This window comes from Camelus ferus, chromosome 11 (assembly GCF_009834535.1).
Source record: "Camelus ferus isolate YT-003-E chromosome 11, BCGSAC_Cfer_1.0, whole genome shotgun sequence".
In the NCBI taxonomy this organism is placed as follows: Eukaryota; Metazoa; Chordata; class Mammalia; order Artiodactyla; family Camelidae; genus Camelus; species Camelus ferus.
Genome location: NC_045706.1, coordinates 24,856,064 through 24,877,852, shown reverse-complemented (window position 1 = coordinate 24,877,852; position 21,789 = coordinate 24,856,064). Strand labels below are relative to the sequence as shown.

The 21,789-nt window shown below is 34.5% G+C and overlaps 1 protein-coding gene across 8 annotated transcripts in view; it reads left to right on the top strand.

The window, feature by feature from the left end:
* BTRC (beta-transducin repeat containing E3 ubiquitin protein ligase) overlaps nucleotides 1–21,789 on the top strand; it is a 154,422-nt gene that overhangs the window by 91,065 nt on the left and 41,568 nt on the right. For all 8 annotated transcript variants that reach the window (XM_032491064.1, XM_032491063.1, XM_032491060.1 and 5 more), the window contains one exon: nucleotides 1,214–1,303. In XM_032491064.1, coding sequence (XP_032346955.1) covers nucleotides 1,214–1,303 — 90 coding nt within the window. The remainder of the gene's footprint in view (nucleotides 1–1,213; nucleotides 1,304–21,789) is intronic.

Below are 21,789 nucleotides of genomic sequence, written 5' to 3'. Positions count from 1 at the left end.
GCACTAATGTTTGAGAGCCATGACTTCTACCATCAGTTAAAACTTAAGACTAAAAGGAAACATTCTTATTAATATATTGGGCAGTTTGAGTACCATAAAGTATAATCAGTGGATTTTTTTTAATTGTGGTAAAACACACGTAACAACATTTATTGTCTTAGCTGTTTTTAAATATACCGTTCAGTGGTGTTAAATACATTCACACTGTTGTGTAACCATCACCCCCATCCATCCCCATAACTCTTTAACATCTTGTAAAACTGAAACTGTACTCATTAAACAGTCACTCCCTATTCTCCCCTTCTCCCAGCCCCTGGAAACCACCATTCTACTTTCTGTATCTATGATTTTTGACTAAGTATCTCATATAAGTGGAATCATACAGTATTTGTCTTTTTGTGACTGGCTATATATTCACATGGCATAATGTCCTTAGGTTTCATTCATGTTGTAGTACATGTCAGAATTTCTTTCGTTTTTAAGGCTGAATGTGTACCTACCACGTTTTGCTTATCTGTTCATCCATCAGTGGATGCTGGGTTACTTGCATATTTTAGCTATTACAGGTAATGCTGCTGTGAACACAGATGTACAAATATCTCATCAAGACTCTGCTTTCAGTTTTTTGGGGTATATACCCAGAAGTAGAATTGTTTGATCATATGGCAATTCTATTTTTAATGTTTTGAGAAACCACCACCATACTTTTTTCCACAGTGGCTTTACCATTTAACATTCCCACTAACAGTGCACAAGGGTTCCAGTTTCTCCACATCCTGACCAACACTTGTTGTTTTCTGTTTGTTTTTACTGTAACCATCCTAATGGGTGTGAGTTGGTATCTCATTGTAGTTTTGATTTGCATTGCTCTAATGATTAGTGATGTGGAGCATCTTTTCATGTGCTTCTTGGCCATTTGTATATCTTCTTGGATAAATGTCTATTCAAGTTCTTTACCAATTTTTGAATAACTAACACCCCTACCTTTCATACATATAGTGAAATCACTGCTGCTCTCACATACTTGTTCATGGGCACTTCAGTGGCTCTTTTGATCTCTCACTTTACTTTTCCTGTCTACCTTATCTCTTTGCTCCCATAAATCTGGAATTCATACATGGGATCTATTTATGTGTTGATTTTGAGGAATAGGGAGAATTTGAAAACTGTATGACAGTATTTCAATATTTAAACCAAAATTTTTTCTTTACAGACTTACAACAGCTGTGCCAGACTCTGCTTAAATCAAGAGACAGTATGTCTAGCAAGCACTGCTATGAAGACTGAAAATTGTGTGGCCAAAGTAAGTAATATTCCACATCAGTATATATTATACCACATCATAACAATGATTTATCTATGAATATCTTTACTCAGTATTGCTATTAAAGACTATTATAAGATTTTATATTTAGAAAATAATACAGCAGGCATCATTTTATCCAAAGCAGGTTGCAGGTTGGAGTCTCCATCTCTGCAGTTGCAGCAGATTTTTCAATTTTGTGTTTTGGTTGCATTTTAGTCTAATTCACAGTTGTTGCTTGATACTAGTTATGGGATTATTACAAATAATATTTGTGAAAAATTTTACAATTATAATTTTGTTGGTGGTTTTTAAATGTAATTAAGTATAGAGTACACCATTGTAAGGATTGTGAAATATACTATAGAAATCAAATTTTTATATCACTATTATTATTTATTGAGTGGCTATTGATAAAGACACTGCTTTTGGTGATCTTGATCTGATTGGACAAGTATGTTTAATCATGCATGTGGAGCTACTTGTTTCTTATATATAAATGTGTGCCGAATCTGTAGTCTAGACACAAAAATAATCTTATGTATTAGAGATTTATGATCTAATAATTGTATCTGCTATACCTCAGGTTTTCCATGTATCTCTAGTTTTACTCAGGAACTTTGACCTAAATTTAAGTAGCCATTTTGATTATTCCAGGAATAAGTAAAATTCCAGTGTCGTCTCTGTTTCTAGACTTTCACTCTGCATATCTGCAAAATTATTGCCTTTTGGAACTATTCAGGGATTTGTCACTGTGACAACATTGCCAACTTTAACTAGTTTAATCTATTTTATTATACACTCAGGCTCCCTGTTACTTACTTTTATTATTAGAGCCAGGCTTGGTATTACGCAGTCTCCATTCTTTGCTACAAAAATCAGAGGACAACAATATTTTTTATTATTTTTATTTCTTAAAACATGAAGTAATTTCTATAGTAGTTTCCTAGTTTATCAACTGAAAGTATGTCATACAAAATATAACCATTGGAAATGATCCATGTAAGAAATCAGAATTTATTTAAAATTATAATGAAAAAAGATAGAGTTAATCAGTTAAATGTCTCTTAAATTAGATTATATTAATAATCTGCTACAAAAGATAAGTATTATAAATTACATATAGGTATTTTTTTCAGTCATTTTGTCACAACTAGCAAATGCTGATTGACCTTATTTTGTATCCAGCATTTGTACATTGAGATGAGGGACCAATAATTTGGGCCTTTTAAAAATAATTTTTTTTCCTTTTTTGGCCACGCTGTTCTCAGTTTCATCACAAGTGAGTGACTTCTGGCTAAACAAGGTAAAATCTTAGCATGAGCACCGATCCAAGGACAGGGTGACGATTTTAATGAGTTTCATTGAGAGCTGGCCAAGTGAGCATCTGTTCCTTTTGTTTTCTCAATACTTTGTAAGCCAGGATCTGTAAGCTATGTAGTTATGTTGGTGTGTATCTGTATGATTTTTTTTCTCCTACCCTCTACTTCAGTGGTGCATGTTTAAAAATCTTGTGGCATCTGGCACAATGGCATAATTTCTTCTATGCTCTTGGGTGAGGAAATAAGTTTGCTCATTGCTGCTCATCAGTCTGTTTCCTTTGCTCCCAGATGGTGACCCTCTCATCCCATTCTTGTTTATTTTAACATTATTCTGCCACCTATATCCTTCCATCATCTCCTTAAACACCCTAATTTAATAATGATTTCTATCATTTTCTGTTGGAACTCTATTGAAACTAACTTTCTGGTTCCTTTTATTGGTCCACGTCTTTGTCTTCTGGTTCATTGCTTCATGATTTGAGCCAAATAATCAGTTGGTCAATGGCAAATAAAAACATGTAGCTGAAAAAATTTCTTTTCTGTGACAGCCTCCAGTGAGGTACCGATAACACAGGAATAGGAAAAGAATTTTCCCTTTATTATTTACATGTGTTATATGTATCTCATGATTCTGTGCTGTTTCTATTGGCCTCATTTGTTGCTTGACCTTTGAAAGTTAGACTTGCCATTATTTTTGTAGCTTTTTAAGCTTAGCCCTGTTTCTTGCTTTTCACCTGTAGCCCTTAAATGAATAGTTTCACCTGCTGTACTTGATATAGATGCAGTAGTTTTTAACTTGGTACAACATAGTCTGTTGTTGATTCAGATTGTGCTCCAAAGTGGCCTTGAATGTCCAATCACCTCCATGTGAAAGCAACTGTATGCCCTCTACCACTGAGCTACACCCTCCCCCTGTTATAATAGAGTGATATCAACCATTTTTGTCCATTAATTCAAAGCAACTAATTCTGATAAGAGTGACTTTAGCTTGGATGGAGATAGTAATTAAAATCTAAGACCTTATTATTGAATATTGTTTATATTATTTTTAGAGAAGATATTAATACCAGTTTAGTCCCTTTAAAAATAGCAGTGTTGTTAATATTTGGATCCCTTATAGTACATTGTATATGACTCGGCTTTGCCTGAGATATCTTACAATAAATGCTTTACAATAGGCCTGTGAAAAGAGACCCTGGTCCTCTTTAGAACATAAGAAAACAAAGTTGTAAGGCAAACTACAGCCACCCTAGGTTAATAATAATTTTCTTAATTTCTAACTTGAAGATTGGATCTTAAGAAAATGTTTTGAAATAAAAATGGAGGAATTATTTTGTAGTATAACTTAATTCAAGTAATATTTGGAGGCATTGAGGTATCTTTTATTTCTTCCAAAGCCTGCCTTCTTACTAATTAACAGCCGTATAGTTTGTGAGATTTGTGTTTGGAACATGATAAGCTCTGTGTTTATTGTAGCTTTAAATGGACAGTCAGTATTGACTGCCAACTTAGTCTTTAAAATCAATAATCATGTTGTATCTAATTGTCAACTTTCATGACATTTTTTAATTGGTAAAAAAAGCTAACTGGAAAAATGAAGAGCATTAGTTTTATGTTATCTTTTTATTGACTTTATTGAAATATTATTGAAAAAAAATTTGGTCTCAGGCTTTTCCCTCATTTACCCTTCCACACACACATACACATACAGTTAAAATTGAATTGTTCTGAGTTTATCTGCCTAGATTCCTGCTTGGGAGAGGAGAAGTTCTACTTTATGTTTAGAAAATAAACCCCTTCCATAGGGCTTTGTAGATGTGTTCTCTATTGTAGTTGTTGTTGTTTGTTGTTATTGTTTTTTACTTCAGACTAATAATCTGTTTGCAAATGACTGAGACAGAAAAATGTGATGTTCCTTTCCACTTACTCCAGATTTTGATAGAAGACTTGTTTTATTTATTTCCAAAATTATATCCGCAGGAAACAAGCTGTTTAAATTCAGATTATGCTGAAGCAAAATGGTCCTGGTATGAGAAGCAACGTGCTGTTTTACGAGCACAGAGTCCCTTTTCTCATAACTGATTGATAGTAAATATTTTCCTGAAGAATTATTGCCAACCATGAACAGTGCAACTGTTTCACTTTTTTTCCCTGCTACTTGCTGTACCAGCCATTGTCGGTAATTAAGATCTACAATTCACAATGCAGACGTTTGCACTTCCTCTGGGTCTGCGCTATTTATAAGGCTTTTCAGCTGTTCAGAGTTTCTTTTGAGTTTTAAACTACATGTTAACAGGCTTCTTTAATATACTGTTCCACAAGTAGCATGTCAGATGGTCCTTTCTGTTCTCCTCTGTTGGGTCTAAGCAGTAGCTTTGTGGGGAATATATTAAGATTTAACCATACTATTGAGGCTGATGTTGTAGGAAAAACCCTGAAATATCACACATTAGGCTTATTGCTGTGTTAAAAAAGCAGAAATAAAGTTCAGTAATATTTTTTCTTTCAAGTGTTCATATGAATTGAAAGAGTGTTAATGGGGATTATAGAGAGGTTCTGAGAAATACTAGTAAAGTGATTTTTCCAAGCTCACTTTGACGTCATAGAATCGAGGACCCTCGTTTCAGACGAGAGTTGCGTGTTTGTCAGCTTAAGAATCAAGAATACGTAACTCTCTAGCTGTGTGTGATATCTAAGAATACAGGCGTGTTGCACCAAAATGGATCAGCAGATTGACTGCACATTTGTTGTGTAATCAGCTTCAGGATCCCTAAGTAGCATATGCTGCTGGAGGGAAAAGTGTAAACAGGAATCCTGGCCTGTATTAAAATTGGTAAAATTCAAAGTCATTTTCAACCATTTCAAGAGAGTTAATTTAAAAAAATTAAAAATAAAAACCAGACTGCATTGAGAATCTTCGTGAACTATGGCCTACAGTCAAAGTAACTGCTTACACAGTCTCCTTGCTACCTGCACTCATTGTTAAACATACAAGAAAAAGAAACAGGAACTAAAAGCTGTCAACAAAATATGGTTAAAACTTTGCCCTGAGTGGAAATCAGATTGACTGTTTTTAAGGCTGAAGTCAGCGGCAGTTCTGCACGTTGACCTCCAGCATCTTCCAGCAGAGCAGATCTGTGGAGAAAGGCAGGACACAGGTTTCTGTGCTCATTTCTTCATGGCTTCTTGAATAGATAGAGCATATAAGAAACATTTCCAAGGCAGTTTTATTTGCCAGAACATAAAACTTTCTATAGTTCTTTTGAACTACAGTGTTGCTGTACACTTCTTTTCTTCAGTGAACTCTTTATGAACCTTTTTTTAGATAGCAGCAGAGGTTCAACTGTTGGGAACCACTGATATATCTGACTGAGACACTTCAAGATGCTAGAACCTATTCACATTTCTGTCTAGCCAGGGAGCTAATAAGATTGAGTTTGTCTTTGTGGATTGATCTAGATTAGCATGAGATGAGCCCAGTAAATGTCTTCCTCGGTGAAAAGGAAAGATTGGGAGAGAGAGGGTGAAGGAAGAAAGTTCTTCATCGAGAACTGACTGCAGTATTGCCTGCTGATGCATGTCGGATCGCCCGCACCGACAGATCACATGGTTTCTCCAAAAGTCAAACGATCAATTCGCCTCGTTTTGGCTCTGTACTTAATGCACAAACAGTGCGATCTGCGGGGCTGTAATTGCATTGTTAGGGCCAAGGAACAAGCCTGTGCCTTTTCAGCAGACAGCTGGCAGGGAGAGAGGCATGTTGTTAGGAAAGAGAGAGGCAAGGCAAATAAAATTACTGCTAACGCTCAGAGATCGGCAGGAGTCCTACTTGCCTAATCTTACCGGTGGGAGCAAGCGGCTGTTGTAATCCAATTATAGCAGCATAAGCAATTTGTTAGACACTCCGCATAATGTAACAATTTCCCAATAAACTCTGACTTGTAATAACGTCGGCAAGAGTCCGCATAAATCTGCCCGAATGGTGGGGGCTGGAGCATTCGGCTGGGGGCTTGTAATTGGCGCCATCAGCACGTTTTGCGGAGTGCAGTATGGTGCAGTTTTTTAGTGCAGGAATTTTAAGGAAAAAAGCGTGGCACACGTTTCTTAGAAAAAGAAAAGTGGCCATTAAAAGGGGAGCAGCAAGAAGGGCATACTCTTGCCTTTACATTACCTAGGAATCTTGGTATAGAAAGAAAACAGGAGGAAGCCATGTTTCCTTGTAATACTAAAGGGGGTGGTGGGTATGGGGTAGAATGTGTGGATTAAATTCCTTTATTTAAAAGGCATCAGTTTCTATTATTTATACCTTCCTCCAGCCCCCTAAATGCTGTTCAAGCAGCATTTAGCTAACATTTTTACAGAATTGTTCTTAGCCAGGCAAGCCTGGAAATGCCAAGTTTAAATCTATTTTCTTCTAGAGTTTAGCATTTTATTTACAATGGGAAAATATATTTTCTTTGTGTCCAGGACAAATCTTTTAAAGATATTCTCTAATTGACTATCAAACCTTTGTCCAGAATTCTATCTTCTGTTTTAAGAAACCATCTCTTAAAACCTAGCTTGTTGTTTGCTTGGCTGACTTTACCATGCTTATTTTCCAATTCTGAAATATATTGTGAATTTCTATGATACTCGGATTAGTAATCTTTCTTATTGAACTCTTACATTATTCAAGAATACAGTTTTTATTTAAATCTATACCTGTATGATCATTATAGAAATCATTTTGATTCCTAAGTCATAAAATTTCTGTTTTTGAAAAATATTTGTTGTGGTGTAGAACAAAGTAGAACTTGTATTATTTATTGATTGATTAGCATTTGTAGTCAAAGAATAGAGTTTTCTTATTATTCGAGGCATAGGAGGTGAAGAGTGTTCATAGATTTGCATTAATAGACAGATTTTCATGCTACTGAGTGTGTATTAAATGTTATCTACTTTCTTATGCCAACCCAGCTCTTCATTGTTGTTAATTTGTGTCAAAACTAAGCTTATGAAATAAGAACAGAATTCTTCAAAATATCATGTTGCTGTGGGTATTATTACAATAAATATTTACTTTCAGTATAAACATTTCCTTCTACTGAAGCAAATGCTGGCTTGTTTGACTGGAGCTACATCAATAAACTGCAGTGCCTCTAATAAAGCCACTCAGTGTCTGGCTTTAACTAATGGCTGATTTTCATGGCTTTGACAGTGAGCTGTGTGCGTTATTTTCTCCTGATATTGTAAAAATAATGAGAGCAAATTAGAACAATCAGTTTACACAGATAGCTCCTGATTGGAGGCGATGGGCAATATGGCAGCAGGTAATCCATCTTCGGGCTCCTGTCACATTAACTTCACCAGTGTGAAAAGATCAGGTGGGGTAAGCAGGGATCCTGCCCAATCGGAACAGTGAAATTAATGAGAAGAGCATTGTTCTGTGATCAACCTTTTAATTAGCAAGACTGGAAATGGAGGGAATGATGAAGGCAATACTACAGCTGCACAAGGCCAGGAACGATTCCTAAAAAGGGGGAAAAAAATCTTAGGGTTTTACATCATACTTTTATTGAAGGCATTGTGTTTCCATTCTAGAGCTGGTTTACAGACTTTAAGAAATACCACTTATACACTTGAAACTAATATGTTATGTACCAATTTTAGCTCCATTTTAAAAAAGAAGAAATACTGCCTACTTTTCAAAGTATTATCACAAATATGGTTGATGTATTAATGATCTATAGACTGTAATTCTATCAGGGGCCATTTGATTACCAGCACACTTTCTTTGCCATTGCATTCTGGGTTTTAACTTCTGATTTTTTAAAAGATCAGATAACCAGAAAAAGTAAATTTTAGGAAGATCTGCCTTATCAGCCTCCAACCCCTCCAATTTAGAGTTTTCTTTGCAAGTAGCATGCAAGTTTTCTGGTTTTGGAAGACTAGTGTCATTTTGAATTATTTAAAAGAGGGCCATCATTAAGGCAGTAAGCTATAGTATATTTAAATTATGTTCCTTTTCTTATTCTGTTTATTAGGAAATTCACTGTTTGGTTTTTTTCCCCTATGCCATTGATTTCTCCATGTTGGGGGCTGTGTTATTTCAATTTATATAATTGAGAATTGAATATCAATGAATGGGGTTTACAGGAGGAAGAGGAGGGAAAGTCTATGCAATAACTGAGACTAAAGGCTGATTCATTCATTTAAAGCTCAGTTATACTAAAATTATAACCTTGTTAATCATCCCTATAATATTGGGAAATATGGTATAAGGCTATGGAAGATATTAATGGGCCAATATTCTCTACTAAATCAGTGCCTGTTTTCTGGTCCTTCTTTGGTAGGCTTTAACTTTGGGAAAGTATATGAGGCCATTTTAGAGTTTATATTTTAAGCTTAGTGACTTACTGTAAAAGCAAGGAAAATAATGTAGGCTATGTAAATGAATCTAGATATCTTCCAAAGATATATAAAATAAATTTTTTTTCTTGATATTAGCAGGGATTTGACTTCGGCGTTTATTTAAAGTATCAATATGTAAAAGCCAGTATTCTGGTGGTACTCATCTGAGTATAGAATTAGCAAGAAAGAGCCTGAAATATAGGCCAGAATATTCAGGTTAGGTGTAAGCTAATCTTTTCTCATAGTAAGTAGGACTTTTTTTTTTTATAAATATGTATAACTAATGGAAATTCTAGCCTTGTAGCCCTAAGGTACTGTATTTGCAGAATATAAGTCCCTAATATTATACTTCTTTGCAAAACTCAGAACAAACTCAGTACTCACTATCTCTCTGCTTACCCCCTCCAAAAAAAAAATCTTTAGTATAGCTCTTGGAATTCTATCAGAAACCTGATTTTTGGGTTTTGGGTTTTGTTTTGTTTTTTTTTCCTGATAATGAGCTTTTCCTGAAAATATTCCTTTAGATTTATGTGTATCTGTATTGGGATCAGTGACTTAATATTAAATGTTTCTAGGACTTCCCACCATACTCTTTTAAGAGAATGTTGCTACTGTACATATTAATATTTTAAAGCCCACTTGTTAGGATTTTGCATGATAACCTTTGTATTCCTTAATCTGGAAGAGAGGGTTTTTGTTGGTTGGTTGGTTACTGTTTTTGTTTTTGTTTTTGTTTTTGTTTTAATTCTTACAGCTTTTATGGACTTTTGTGGCTTTTCATTCTTCTTTCTCCTAGTTTGACAGTTCCAGAAGCCTGGGCTCATAAGCTCTCCATGAATAAATATGTTCTTAGTCATATGGTGTAAATAGATCACTTACAAAGCTTGTGAAACCCAAGCTCTCCTTTTGAACCTTTCAGTACCCATGAGCTCAGGATCCATACATGTAAAATTTTATTCTTGTGTCATGACTTCAGCTTGTAAAGCAAATGAGCTATGAATTTAAATGACTATTCTCTGTACCAGGTTTCTACAAAAATAAAATTGTATTTTTCCCTTTTCCTACAATTCTAAAATTCCATCTGACTTTATGATCTTGCCAATATTTGTTCTAGTTGTTAGAGTTCTTTTCCAGCAGGATTTGTTTCTTAAGATCAGTGTTAAAATAGATGTCTCTTTTTTTGAGGGCATCTTTTTAAAAAAAATTTGTTTATACTAGTAATAACAGAAATGTCTAACTGGCTGAATGACCAAGAAACTCCTTTTTAATTTCCTAACAGAGCTAGAATTGCCAAGTCACCCTAAATTCTACTAATCCAAAATATCATCTTTAGGGGAATTTTCATTAGTCTCATTTTCTGGAATCCACCTAATACATCCTTATTTAAAGTTCTTATGTATGGAATCAGCTGTATCTCTGAGGCTATAATAATCCTTTCTAAGTGCCTCATCCACCTCAATTTTTAGTTTGGAATATGTTCCTATATAAGGAATTTTTAATGTTTGTTTTTCTTGTGTATCTTCAGGATGAAAGACCTTTATTTTTTATTTTTACTTTTGTACTAAAAAATTTAAAGAGGAGAGAGAATACATTAATACTTATTAAGCCCCGTTGTTTAGGCACTTTTGTGCTATCTATGTTATCTGTTTCAGTCAGTATGTGAACCTGATGAGATGGATAATATTACCCTGACTTTACAGATAAGAAACCCGAAGCTTAGAGATGTTAAAACTTCTCCAAGTTTCCACACCTCTAAGCTATACAGTCAAGTTTTGAATCAGATCTCTCTGAATTCAGAGTCCTTGCTCTGGTTGATATTCAAGTCTTTGGAGGCCTTATGTATCTCTTCTACCATTATACTTGGCCTCACACTACAAAGCACCTATAGCTTTTCTCCATTTGATTTCTGTAGCACTTTTGACATCTAGTGTTATTTCTTCATTTCACCCTACTCCCCTTTAGTGCCTGTAAAATACTGTGTTCTGATTGAACTGCACAAAGACTGTATTCAGAAAACTTAACTATCTCTATTCTGGGTTACCTAGTCAATAATTCTAGTATGTGAGTTTAAATGCTTATTCAATAATAATCACCTACCTTATAAACATAGGTCTTTAAAGATCTAAGATCACCTCATGGCTATGTTCCATTGTTCTACATATAAAATGGATCGGATGGTATGAGTTCAATATGACTGGTTCAAGGTGGTAACTCATACCTTAGTAATTGTATTGGAGAAGTTGTTTCGGAATTCAGATCTTGTCCTACCCTCTGTGACAGGATTTAGAGTGTAAGCATATATTGGCAGCCCTTTTATATCAAAAACATTTTTCCTGGTTAAGCTTTATAATTAATTTTATCAATTGAAAAGAAAATGTCCCTTAGGGCTTCAAAGCTCAGGCTGTATCTGGTGACACTTCAGTAAATATTTTTATGCATGCTTCTAGATAGTTTGGTGATTGTGAAGACATGATGAGGGTATCAGAATTAATAGTTGGACCTTGAAATCCTCTGTCCAGTTTAGACAGGCATGAGAAGCTTAAGCTTAGGACAGGAGTGAGTAGTTGTGAAACAGGTTGATCAAAAGCAAATGAAAACCAAAAGCAAAGAAACATGAATGTGTGTGTGTGTGTGTGTGTGTGTGTGTGTGTGTGTGTGTGTGTGTAAAATCTCCCTGGATAGTCTCTAATGGAAAGAATGGAAGTTTTTGATAGTTAAGGTTGACATGTGAAAGTATGTAAGAAGCACTTGCTCACATGGAACACTAAGACCATAACAAATAGAAATGTTGAAATATTTGTAGAAAATGAACATAAATTTAGCTATGTTTTGTACACCAGACATCACTTCTTTAACTTTATCCATACCTTCTTGAAATATCTAATAGCATAAGAAATTTAATTATGAAGATTTAAAAAAAAGAAAAACAACCTTGGGAGCAAGCCAAAAGGGAAATGTAGAGAGAAAACCGTGTTTAAAAAGAGATGGTTCCTACAGTGTTAACTATGGAGTGTGTAGCGTGACTCTATAATGGAATATCATGGCAGGGGGTATAATACTGTAAATAAGATGAATATGCCACTTGTGGATTAATGGGCAACCTAAAGAGTGGCTTTATTTACATCTATGTATGAGGTTCATTTTCAGTTTGTGTATTTTCTCTTATTCTTGTGATTAGAATACTTACAAACCTAACAGTTTAATTAGGGAACTTAAAAAAAAATCAACTTCCTTGAATCTTAATATTGTGTGTGTGTTTTGTTTTGTTTTTTGGTAGTAATAGTACAATGTCGTTTTAGGCTTTAAAGTTGATAGATTGAAGGAGTTTTCTTTAACTTTTCCCTCTGAGTGGTGCTTAAGGAGAAGAGGTAGGTTCTGAATATAAGTCCAAGAAATACAGCTATTTTTTTTATATTTTACATTTTGAAAAGCAATAGGTTTAGATGTCACATATATCCAGGTTATAGTAGGTTCCATTTGCAGTGATTAAAAAGGTAAGTGTGCTTTTTAAGGCTTTAAGTACTGAGTAATACAAACTTGAATACATCTAGCCCAGGACACTATAGGAGCCACTATTTCAACATTATAACATGAGAACATGCAATAAAGGTAAATTCTAAGTGAGAGCTTTATATAACTATATTTTTTAGTCAACTGTTGCTGTTGGTATCCAGTTAATACTATTATTTGGTTCTCTTGAAACTTCAAAAATTTGAGATTTGGACTATTATTTACTCCCTGCTTCCTCTCAATTGAAAATGGTAAAAGTTATTTTTAAGAGGCAAGTTATACACAAAAGTAAATTGCCTTCATTGTAGAGTTTAAATAGGACAAATTTTCACTTGCAGGAGGGAGAGTCTCAAATTATATTTGTTGAGTCTGATATATATTATTTAAAGTATTAAAATCTAGAGATTGTGTCATCAAATTTGATGGCCTTTTTGCACCATTACTTATTGAATGTTTACATTGTGCCAGACACTAAGGGTTAAGGGTTTTATATACACTCTCACTTAAATCCCCACAACAATCTCATTAAGCATACAACTCCATTTTACACACAGATTAGCTAGAACTTGGAGATATCAAGAATTTGCCCAAGGTTTGTTGCAGAACTGGAATTTGAACCCAGACTTTGGCCCCATGGCCATGTGCTTTCAACCATTGTGTTTTGTGAATTTTAGTACATAGAAATTAGGGTAGCTGTAACAAATCTGGGCTGATTATCTAAAAAGTTCTCTGTGGTGCCTATTAAATGTTAACAATTTATTAACAAGTAGCCATGATTTGGAAAACAGAAATATGCAGATTGGTTATATAGAATCATGATACAGTAATACATTTTAGGTTTGTGGTCTCCTCACACTTACAGTATTTTCCTTTTTAGCATTCCATATGAGATGATAAAAATTAAAAATACCTCAATTAGCAACCACAAAAAAGTAAAACTGTTAATTGAACCTTGTAATCTCGAGTCTTGCTGTCTGTTAGGCTTTTCTTTTCAGGCTTTGATTGTGTGTAATAAAACTGTTGCTTAATTAATGCCAGGGTTCTGAAGCCTTTGGATGCCACAAAAGAGAGTGAAGTAGAGAAACCAAGAGGCAGCATCAACTAGCTTTTCTGTCATGTTAATTTAGATCTGTCATTCTTGTTCTAGTTCATAAATATATGGCTCCCAGCAGATACTAGGTGAATTGAAAGAGAAGCAACAATGGATCTTGTCTTAGGAAAAATACAGCTCATGATTGAGACTCTCAGTAGCTTAATGAATAACTGTTTTCAAACTATATTTCACCCCTAGTTTGAGCTGCCCTTGAAATGAATATGGCCCTGTTAGTGCGACCCAGCAGACATGATGCAAAACCAAACTACGTGGAAAACTTGGCATCATGGCTTTGTGGTACATGCGGGAAAGATCCAGGACTGATGTCCAGGCTGTACTGACTTTGGCAGTGGGATGCTTGTTCGTAATCAGAGTATGAGAGAGGAAGTCATACGACTTGTATTAATCTCCATTTAGAATGCTTAAAAAAAAAAAAGTAAAAATTTCCCTTGGAAACTGCTAAACTTTCCTATAACTACAGGTGTACTTTCTGAGGGATCTGTATGCTAAAAAAAGATTATAGGAAATATTTGTTTCTTATTATAACTCAAATATGTTATTTCTTAGCTTTAGAATGCAGAATAATGAATAACACATAATAGTCTTGGCCAAAATTAATTTACTTTTAAGGTGACTCTTTACATTCTCTTCTTTTTCAGTCTCTCATTCTCCCTCCTTATTCAAGGAACTTATTATTTAGCAGGTTTTATATTTGTATTAATTTTAACAAAAGTAATGAAAAGCACTTATTATTTCAGGGTGGGGAAAACTTGAAATCCAACAATGAAAAATGAAGCTGCATTCCCAGATGATGCGTATTATAATCATCGAACATTTAGAGCTTGCTCAAATTCTGTCCAGAATGTACAGGATTACAGCATCATAACTAAATTTTACTTTCTGGCATATCCAAATGTGCAATAGACATTGCTGAGTGGGGGCATCAATAACATGATTTCCAATGGTTAAGGTGTCAGTGGAGAAGGGAGTTTACAAGCACGGGGAAAGAATACAGACTTCAATTTGAATAGGTCTCTATTGTCCAGGGTCTTATTTAATGCTAATAAATACTTGTTTTAGAATGGATGGAACTAGGTTAAGTGTTTACAGCCAAACCTTCCTCTTCTCCACCGAAGAGCAAGGTTCTCCTAACACTGACCTACTTTGCTCTTATACGGTATTATAGGTACAGTGATTATGTAGCCATGGAGAGGAAAATTGATAAAGAGCAGAAGAATTTTTTAGTAGGAAGTGCTTGGTAGCATGTTTCTTTGTTGGTGAGACATAATGTTGCTACAAATCATGAATAAATGTTTCAAATTCTCTAATATTCTAGCAGTTATAACCATTTTTAAGCCTCCTTTCTAGGTAGATATTTCTCTCCTGGCTTTCTGTATTGTGAACTTCACAAAACTGGCTTAGGCAGTCTATTAATTATTCATATCATAGCAACAATTAAAGCAAATTAAAAATAAAAATTGCCTTATTGCATTTAACTGTGGGCAGCACCAAACTGTGTCAGCTCTGTAAGGGCCTGTGGTGTTTCCTTAGTTAAAAGTGCTAGAGGGAGCTCTAACCTTGTTCAGAGTAGTGGCATATGGGAACAATTGTCTGTATGTGGCCATAGGGTCACAAGTGAAGATAGAGGATAAGGCTGTTCCAAGGCAAAAATTTAAATCTTTTTTTTTTTTTTAAATAGAACTCCCTGTTTCCTTTATCAGAAAATAAGAGTTAGGACTATCTATCTGTAACCAAACAGGACTTTATTCACTCTTATTTCTCTTTTTATGAATGTAATAATCTGTTCCTAATATATTAGGAATCCTATAGGATTCAGTTAACCCTGAGTTTGGCTCATTGAATTTTCGCAAAGTGAACGTGTCTGTGTAACTGCCACTAAGTGTTTTTCTTTTTTAAAGAAGGAAAGAAAAATAACATTACCAGAAACCCATTCCCACCCCCTTTGTCATTCCTCTCCCAAAAGTATCCATTATCCTCACTTCTAACATCATGCATTAGTTTTACCTGTTTTTGAACATTGTGTAAATGGAATCATACAGTACATATTCTTTACTGTCTGACTTACTTCACTCAACATATGTTTTTGAGAGTCATATTGTTGCATATAGCTGAATTTGTTCTTCTCATTGATGTGTAGTATTTCATTATGTAAATATACCACATTTATATATCCATTTTACTGTAGATGAACATCTGGGTTGCTTTCAAATTTTGATAAATACAAAAAAATTTTGGGGTACATATCTTTTGGTCTAGTGAATATGTGTATTCAACTGGATATGTAACTAGGAGGGGAGTTAGAATTTCTAAACTGGTGGTACCAACTTATACTCTCTCCAGCAGTTAATCAGAGTTCCATTGTTCTTTTTCCTCTCTATTCAACACTTGTCTGGATTTTTCATCGTACCCTTCTAGTGGTGTGGAGCAGTATCACGTTGTGGGGTTTTTTTTTTAATTGTGGTAAGAAATTTTCATATAACATAAAATTTACCATCTTAACCATTTTTAAGCATATGGTTTGGTAGTGTTAAGTATATTCACTTTGTTGTCACATTTTTTTAACTTTCCTTATGTTATATAACACTTAAAATGGAATATTTCTTTTTATTTTGATTGAGCATTTAGATATAAAAATGCCTGTTTAAGTCTTTTGCCCATTTTTCCATTGGATTTTATATATTTTTCCTAATGATTTGTAGGAGTTCTTTATAAATTCTGGTTACAAGTACTTTGATATATGTGTTGCAGATATTTTCTCCTACTCTGTGACTTGCCTTTGCACTTTTTTTTTTAATTGTATAGTCAGTTACAGTGTGTCAGTTTCTAGTATACAGCATAATGTCCCAGTCTTGCATATATGTACATATATTTGTTTTCACATTCTTTTTCGTTAAAGGTTATTGTAAGATATTGAATATAGTTCCTGTGCTATATAGAAGAAATGTATATTTTATCTTTTCATATATATAGTGGTTATCATTTGCAAATCTCAAATTCCCAACTTTATCCCTTCCTACTGCCTCTGCCCTGGTAACCACAAGATTGTTTACTGTGTCTGCGAGTCTGTTTCTGTTTTGTAGATGAGTTTCTTTAGCGTCCTCTTTTTTTTCTTTTTTTTAGAATCCACATAGGAGTGATGTCATATGGTATTTTTCTTTCTCGTTCTGGCTTACTTCATTTAGAATGACAATCTTCAGGTCCATCACTGTTGCTGCAGATAGCATTATTATTCATTTTTATCACTGAGTAGTATTCCATTATATAAATATACTACAACTTCTTTATCTAGTCATCTCTCGATGGACATTTAGGTTGCTTCAGTGTCTTTGCCTTTGTACTTCTAAATGATATCTGTTGATGAACAGAGGTTCTTAATTTTAAAATAGTCCAATTTATTAATATTTGCCTTATGCAGTTTTACTTAAGATATCTGTGCCTACCTCAGTATAATGAAGATATTCTCTTATGTTTTCTTCTAAAATGTTTATTGTTTTTACCTTTCATGTTTAGATCCACACTCCATTTGATTTGTGTGTGTGGTATTAGGTAGAGGTGAGAGTGCCTTTTTTTTTTTTTTTTTACCGTGATATTCAGTTGAGTCAGCACTATTTATTAAAATGTGTATTTCCCCCTATATTGCATTTTCCTTTGTCATAAATCACATAACCATATATGTACAGGTCTTTGTCAGATCTTGAACTTTGATAGTAAGCCCTCTAACTTTGTTATTATTGCCTTGGTTATTCTTGGCCATTTGCATTCTGATATAAGTTTTAGAATCAACTTGTCAATATTTACCGTCTTTGTGACCTTTGCATCGCCTACTGTGGCACTTGCACATAGAAGGTCCTCAGTATATTTGTTTAAATGAGATGACTCAGTCCCCACAAAAGTTCCCTAAGTCGTAGTTTCCTCTGATTTCTTCCAGAGCCTTTGAGTCTGGCTCTACTGAGCTGCTTACAATCTGGTCACAACTTAAATTTTCTTTCTTCTTTCACAGTTCTATCCCCAATCATATCAGCTAATGGTAGCCAGACAAGTTAGCATATTTTAAAATATTCCAATTCATAAGTCCCATTCCCGGAGAATTTGGTATGGAGTTTCAGTTAAAAATTTAGCTTCAAAGTTTGATGGGCAGGCCCTGATACAGCCTAAATTGCTAAGATGGTTTCTGCGTACTAGCAAACGATAACAGCTACCTTTATTAAGCATTTATGTGCCAGTCCCTATGCTTAGCATTTTGTAAATAATGTCGTGTTATTTCTTTTTAACAACCCTGAGAAATATGTGAGATTGTTTCCCTTTGCAGGTGAAGAAATTTGAGGCTTAAAGAAGGTAACTAGCTTGTGCAAGTCTGCTAGTTTGTACATTGCAGACACAGGACTTGAACCTAGGCTTGTCGGTAATGTGTAGTACTGCCTCTAAAATCGTAATTCCTTTTACTTACTCCACAAGTCATGTGCAGGCCCTCTGCTATTATCCTGAAGAATATATCCTCCAAAATGTCTTGATTCTGTCTTCTCAACCCTACCCCATATGGTCACTGTTACTCTCTTAGTCCATGTCTATTCTGATATTGGCCCTCTCTTCCAGCTTTACTTACTTAAAAATGTAGGCCCATTAGTTTCCTCACTATTGAAAAATACTGTCACCATGGAAGATGATGCCACAGATTAAGTTTGTAACTTAACAATGAAACTTAATCTTTCAAATGGAAATTGAGACCCAGGGCTCTTCCATATTTTTTTATTTGTTACAGTAGCTAATATGTCACCTTGACTGTGAGGACACTTGATGGCCTTTGAATCCAAAAGAAACTGGCAGAGGACAGCAGCCATCTGATCATGACTACTATAACCTTGATAAAGCATTAAGAGGATCCCAGTAGGTTTTTCATACCTGTTTTCAGACTCTTCATGTAGCCCTACTACTTTGATTTGGCCCTAAATAAAACAAGTTGGTGTATTAAATTGATATAATATTTTGCCTCCTTATGAAATAAAAGAATTTTTAATAGAGAGATACATTCATTTATTGACAGTTTTCTTGAAAAACCTTCCCTTAAATACTGGGAACTATGGAGAGAGATGGATGGGGAAATAAAAGAAAATTATGAAAGAAATGAGGCATATTGAGACACAAAATTCCAAGATACTATTTGATCTTCAGAGCCTAGTGTCAGCCCTGAGAAAGGTTAACACTGTAAAAGTTTTAAATTCTTAATTTTGGAATATTGTAGCATGTAGAAAAGAGAATAATAATGTTACCTGTGTACCTATAACTCAGAATGATAGCAATTTCTTTTCACTAAAATCTCAATTGTTGCAGAAAAGTTTGACTTATTCTTTGGATTTGGGGATATATTGCTTGTCCAAATAACATTATGAAAAATATTTCTTTTTACCTGAGAGATGTACTTAAACTCTAATAGTTTAGTTTTTTAGTAGGAAAGCATGAAGAATTATTCTCTTTTTAAATTTATTCGCTCAGCTGCATTTTAATTTACCATGGAACTGAATGATAAACTCAAAAATCTAAAAGCCAGACTAAGCTTCAGATTATTCCATCCACCAACTCATTTTATAGATGAGATCCCAAGCAGTAGACACTTGCTCAAGATCACATAGCTAATTAGTGATGGGACTAGGCCATCATGCTGCCTTACTCTTTCTGTGGAGCTGTTTACATGTGAGTCAACTATAAGAAAACTTTTCATAATGCTTTGTTTCCAAAGCATCAAGTTTCAATACGTATTCCTTAAACAGGAAATGGAGATAGAATAACTTCAAAACGTTTGACACACAGAAAAACGTCATTGGAAGAAGTTGTTACCGGTGCCTTTCGTATTTATAGTGCCCCATGTGAGTTTAAGCCACACCCAAGTGAAATTAAAAAGTTTATAGTGAACTAGGAAATGTCTTTGTAGAAACTATTTCATACTTTAAGAAAAGCCAAGTTCCGCCAAGAAAGGATACAAGTCCTTTATTTCTAAATCAAGCACATAAATGTGGAAGGAATTATCTTCCTGATTTTTATTTTCTTATCTGACTTTCACCCTCAACAAACATACACACAAAATTCTTGGTGGAGGTTTATCCCATTCTGAAGAAGAAAATTTTTGTGACACTCAAGATTCAGTATCTCCTCCTCAAAAACATCAAAAATCTGCAGTCTCTAGCCCATGAAACCCCATAAAAATTGTGCCGGGTGGTGGTGGGGGAATAGCCTTCAGAGAAAATCACCAAGTAATGTTTTTCTGCCAGTTTTTGAGAAAAAGAAGGGTGGGTGCTAATGAAGTGAATTTTAGTCTGGTTTCTGCCCTGGCTCTGTCTTTGCTGACTACTAAAACGAGGTATAAAGTCTCAAGAAAGCAATATGTACTCTGTGCCCTAGAGGATGTAGGACTCACCCTGTATTTATTGTAGAAATCAGTGAAGTGGATTTTCAAAAGTAGGGTACTGCATTGAGTATCTTGTTACCATTTTAGTAATTCCCTTACTGTTCTTCCATCACTAAATTTGAGTGTTATGGAAATATGTTTTGGCAATTCCTTTGAAGGATTGAAAATGAAAAAAAAAAATCAGTGTTCAAATGTCTTTTATTCAAATTGTAAAACACATTTCGAAGTCTTCCTTTTGTTCTTTGCTATCTTCTCCAGTTGTTAAATGTCAGTCATCATTCCTTTTGGAAGTTCAGTTTTACTCTCATTCTGAAAGTTTTGCGTAGTAGTATTTTACATATTTTATTATATAAAAATGTTGAAACTAATCTCAGAAAACAGTAGATTAAAAGTTACCAAGTTTGAGTATTTATGGACAAAGTGTCAATGTAGTGACACTGGCATCCTGTTGATAAGAGAAAGGGTCTCCAAATATGTTTATACCACAAAGCAGTTTACCACTGTACTCCCAAAAAGCAATATCCACTCCTTACATTAGTTTGGATTAAAACTTCAGTTTACCTAATATTTTTTGAGCTACTGCTAACATATCTATATAGGTTTTATGGTACATATCTAAAGGGCTTATGTCATAATCTCTGGCCTTGAAAGTTTAAAGTTTAGTTTGAAAGTGAAGGTTTCCGGGCATGAATTACTGTAAAAGCAAAGAAGATTATATTTAATAAAACTATTAAGCTAATTTTAATCAGCAATTATGTACATTGCAGTGCTTTCTAGTTAAAAGCATAGTGACAGCTAATGCCTTTACTATGTGCCAAGTAATCTTCTAAATGTCCTTACATATGTATTATTTATATCCTAACATTAACCCCTTCAGTTAAGTACTGTAAGAATCACCATTTTACAGATGAGGAATCTGAAGTGCAGAGAGGTTAAGTAACTTAGCCAAGGCCACACATCAAGTAAGTGGTAGAGCTGGGATAGAATCAGTGACAAATCATGGTATTATTTTTTATGATATTGTATTACATTAACATAAACTCCTGCAGAAGGGTATTTGAACCGGCTTGTGGTGTGGTGCTTGTGGTCTCTTGTAAACCACTTTTGGCCATCAGAAATGTCTTTATCCTTTTATGCAAAGCAGTCCTGGTCTCCTACATTTAGTCTTAGTCATTGACTTAAAGTTTCATTGTCATTAAAAAGCAGAAGGCCCAAATTTTCATTTTAGAAAAACTCTGTACTTTATGTAACAACTGCATTTTGAAATTTAGTCTGAACTCTACTAACTTATGTGAATTTGAGTAAGTTGTTTTGATCACCTCTGCTAAAAACAAAACAAAACAACCGAAAAAACCCAGATGCTGCATCCAAACTAAGCTTTTTCTGGATAAATTAAGAAGACAATTACCCAAGTATTCCAGAGAGAAATGTCTTTAGTCCCTTGATGCTACAAGGGTTATTAAAGTTTTACCTGCAGATAACCAAGACTTCCAGAAGTTACAAGTCATTTACTTCATTCACTGCAGCTAAGAGAGGCCTGTGTTGCTGCCTCATAGGATTATTTCTTGCTGCATTTAACATGCATTAACAAGCATTTGGAAAGAGTTGAATTTCTTCTAGAAAGCTGAGTTGGCTTCTTGTGATACTATCCCAAAAAACCTTGTATTTTCCTAATCCAGGTTTTAGATACAGCTTCTCAAAGGCTTCCTTCAGAAGCAAGTTTTGCCAAGTCATTGATACCTTTTTATTG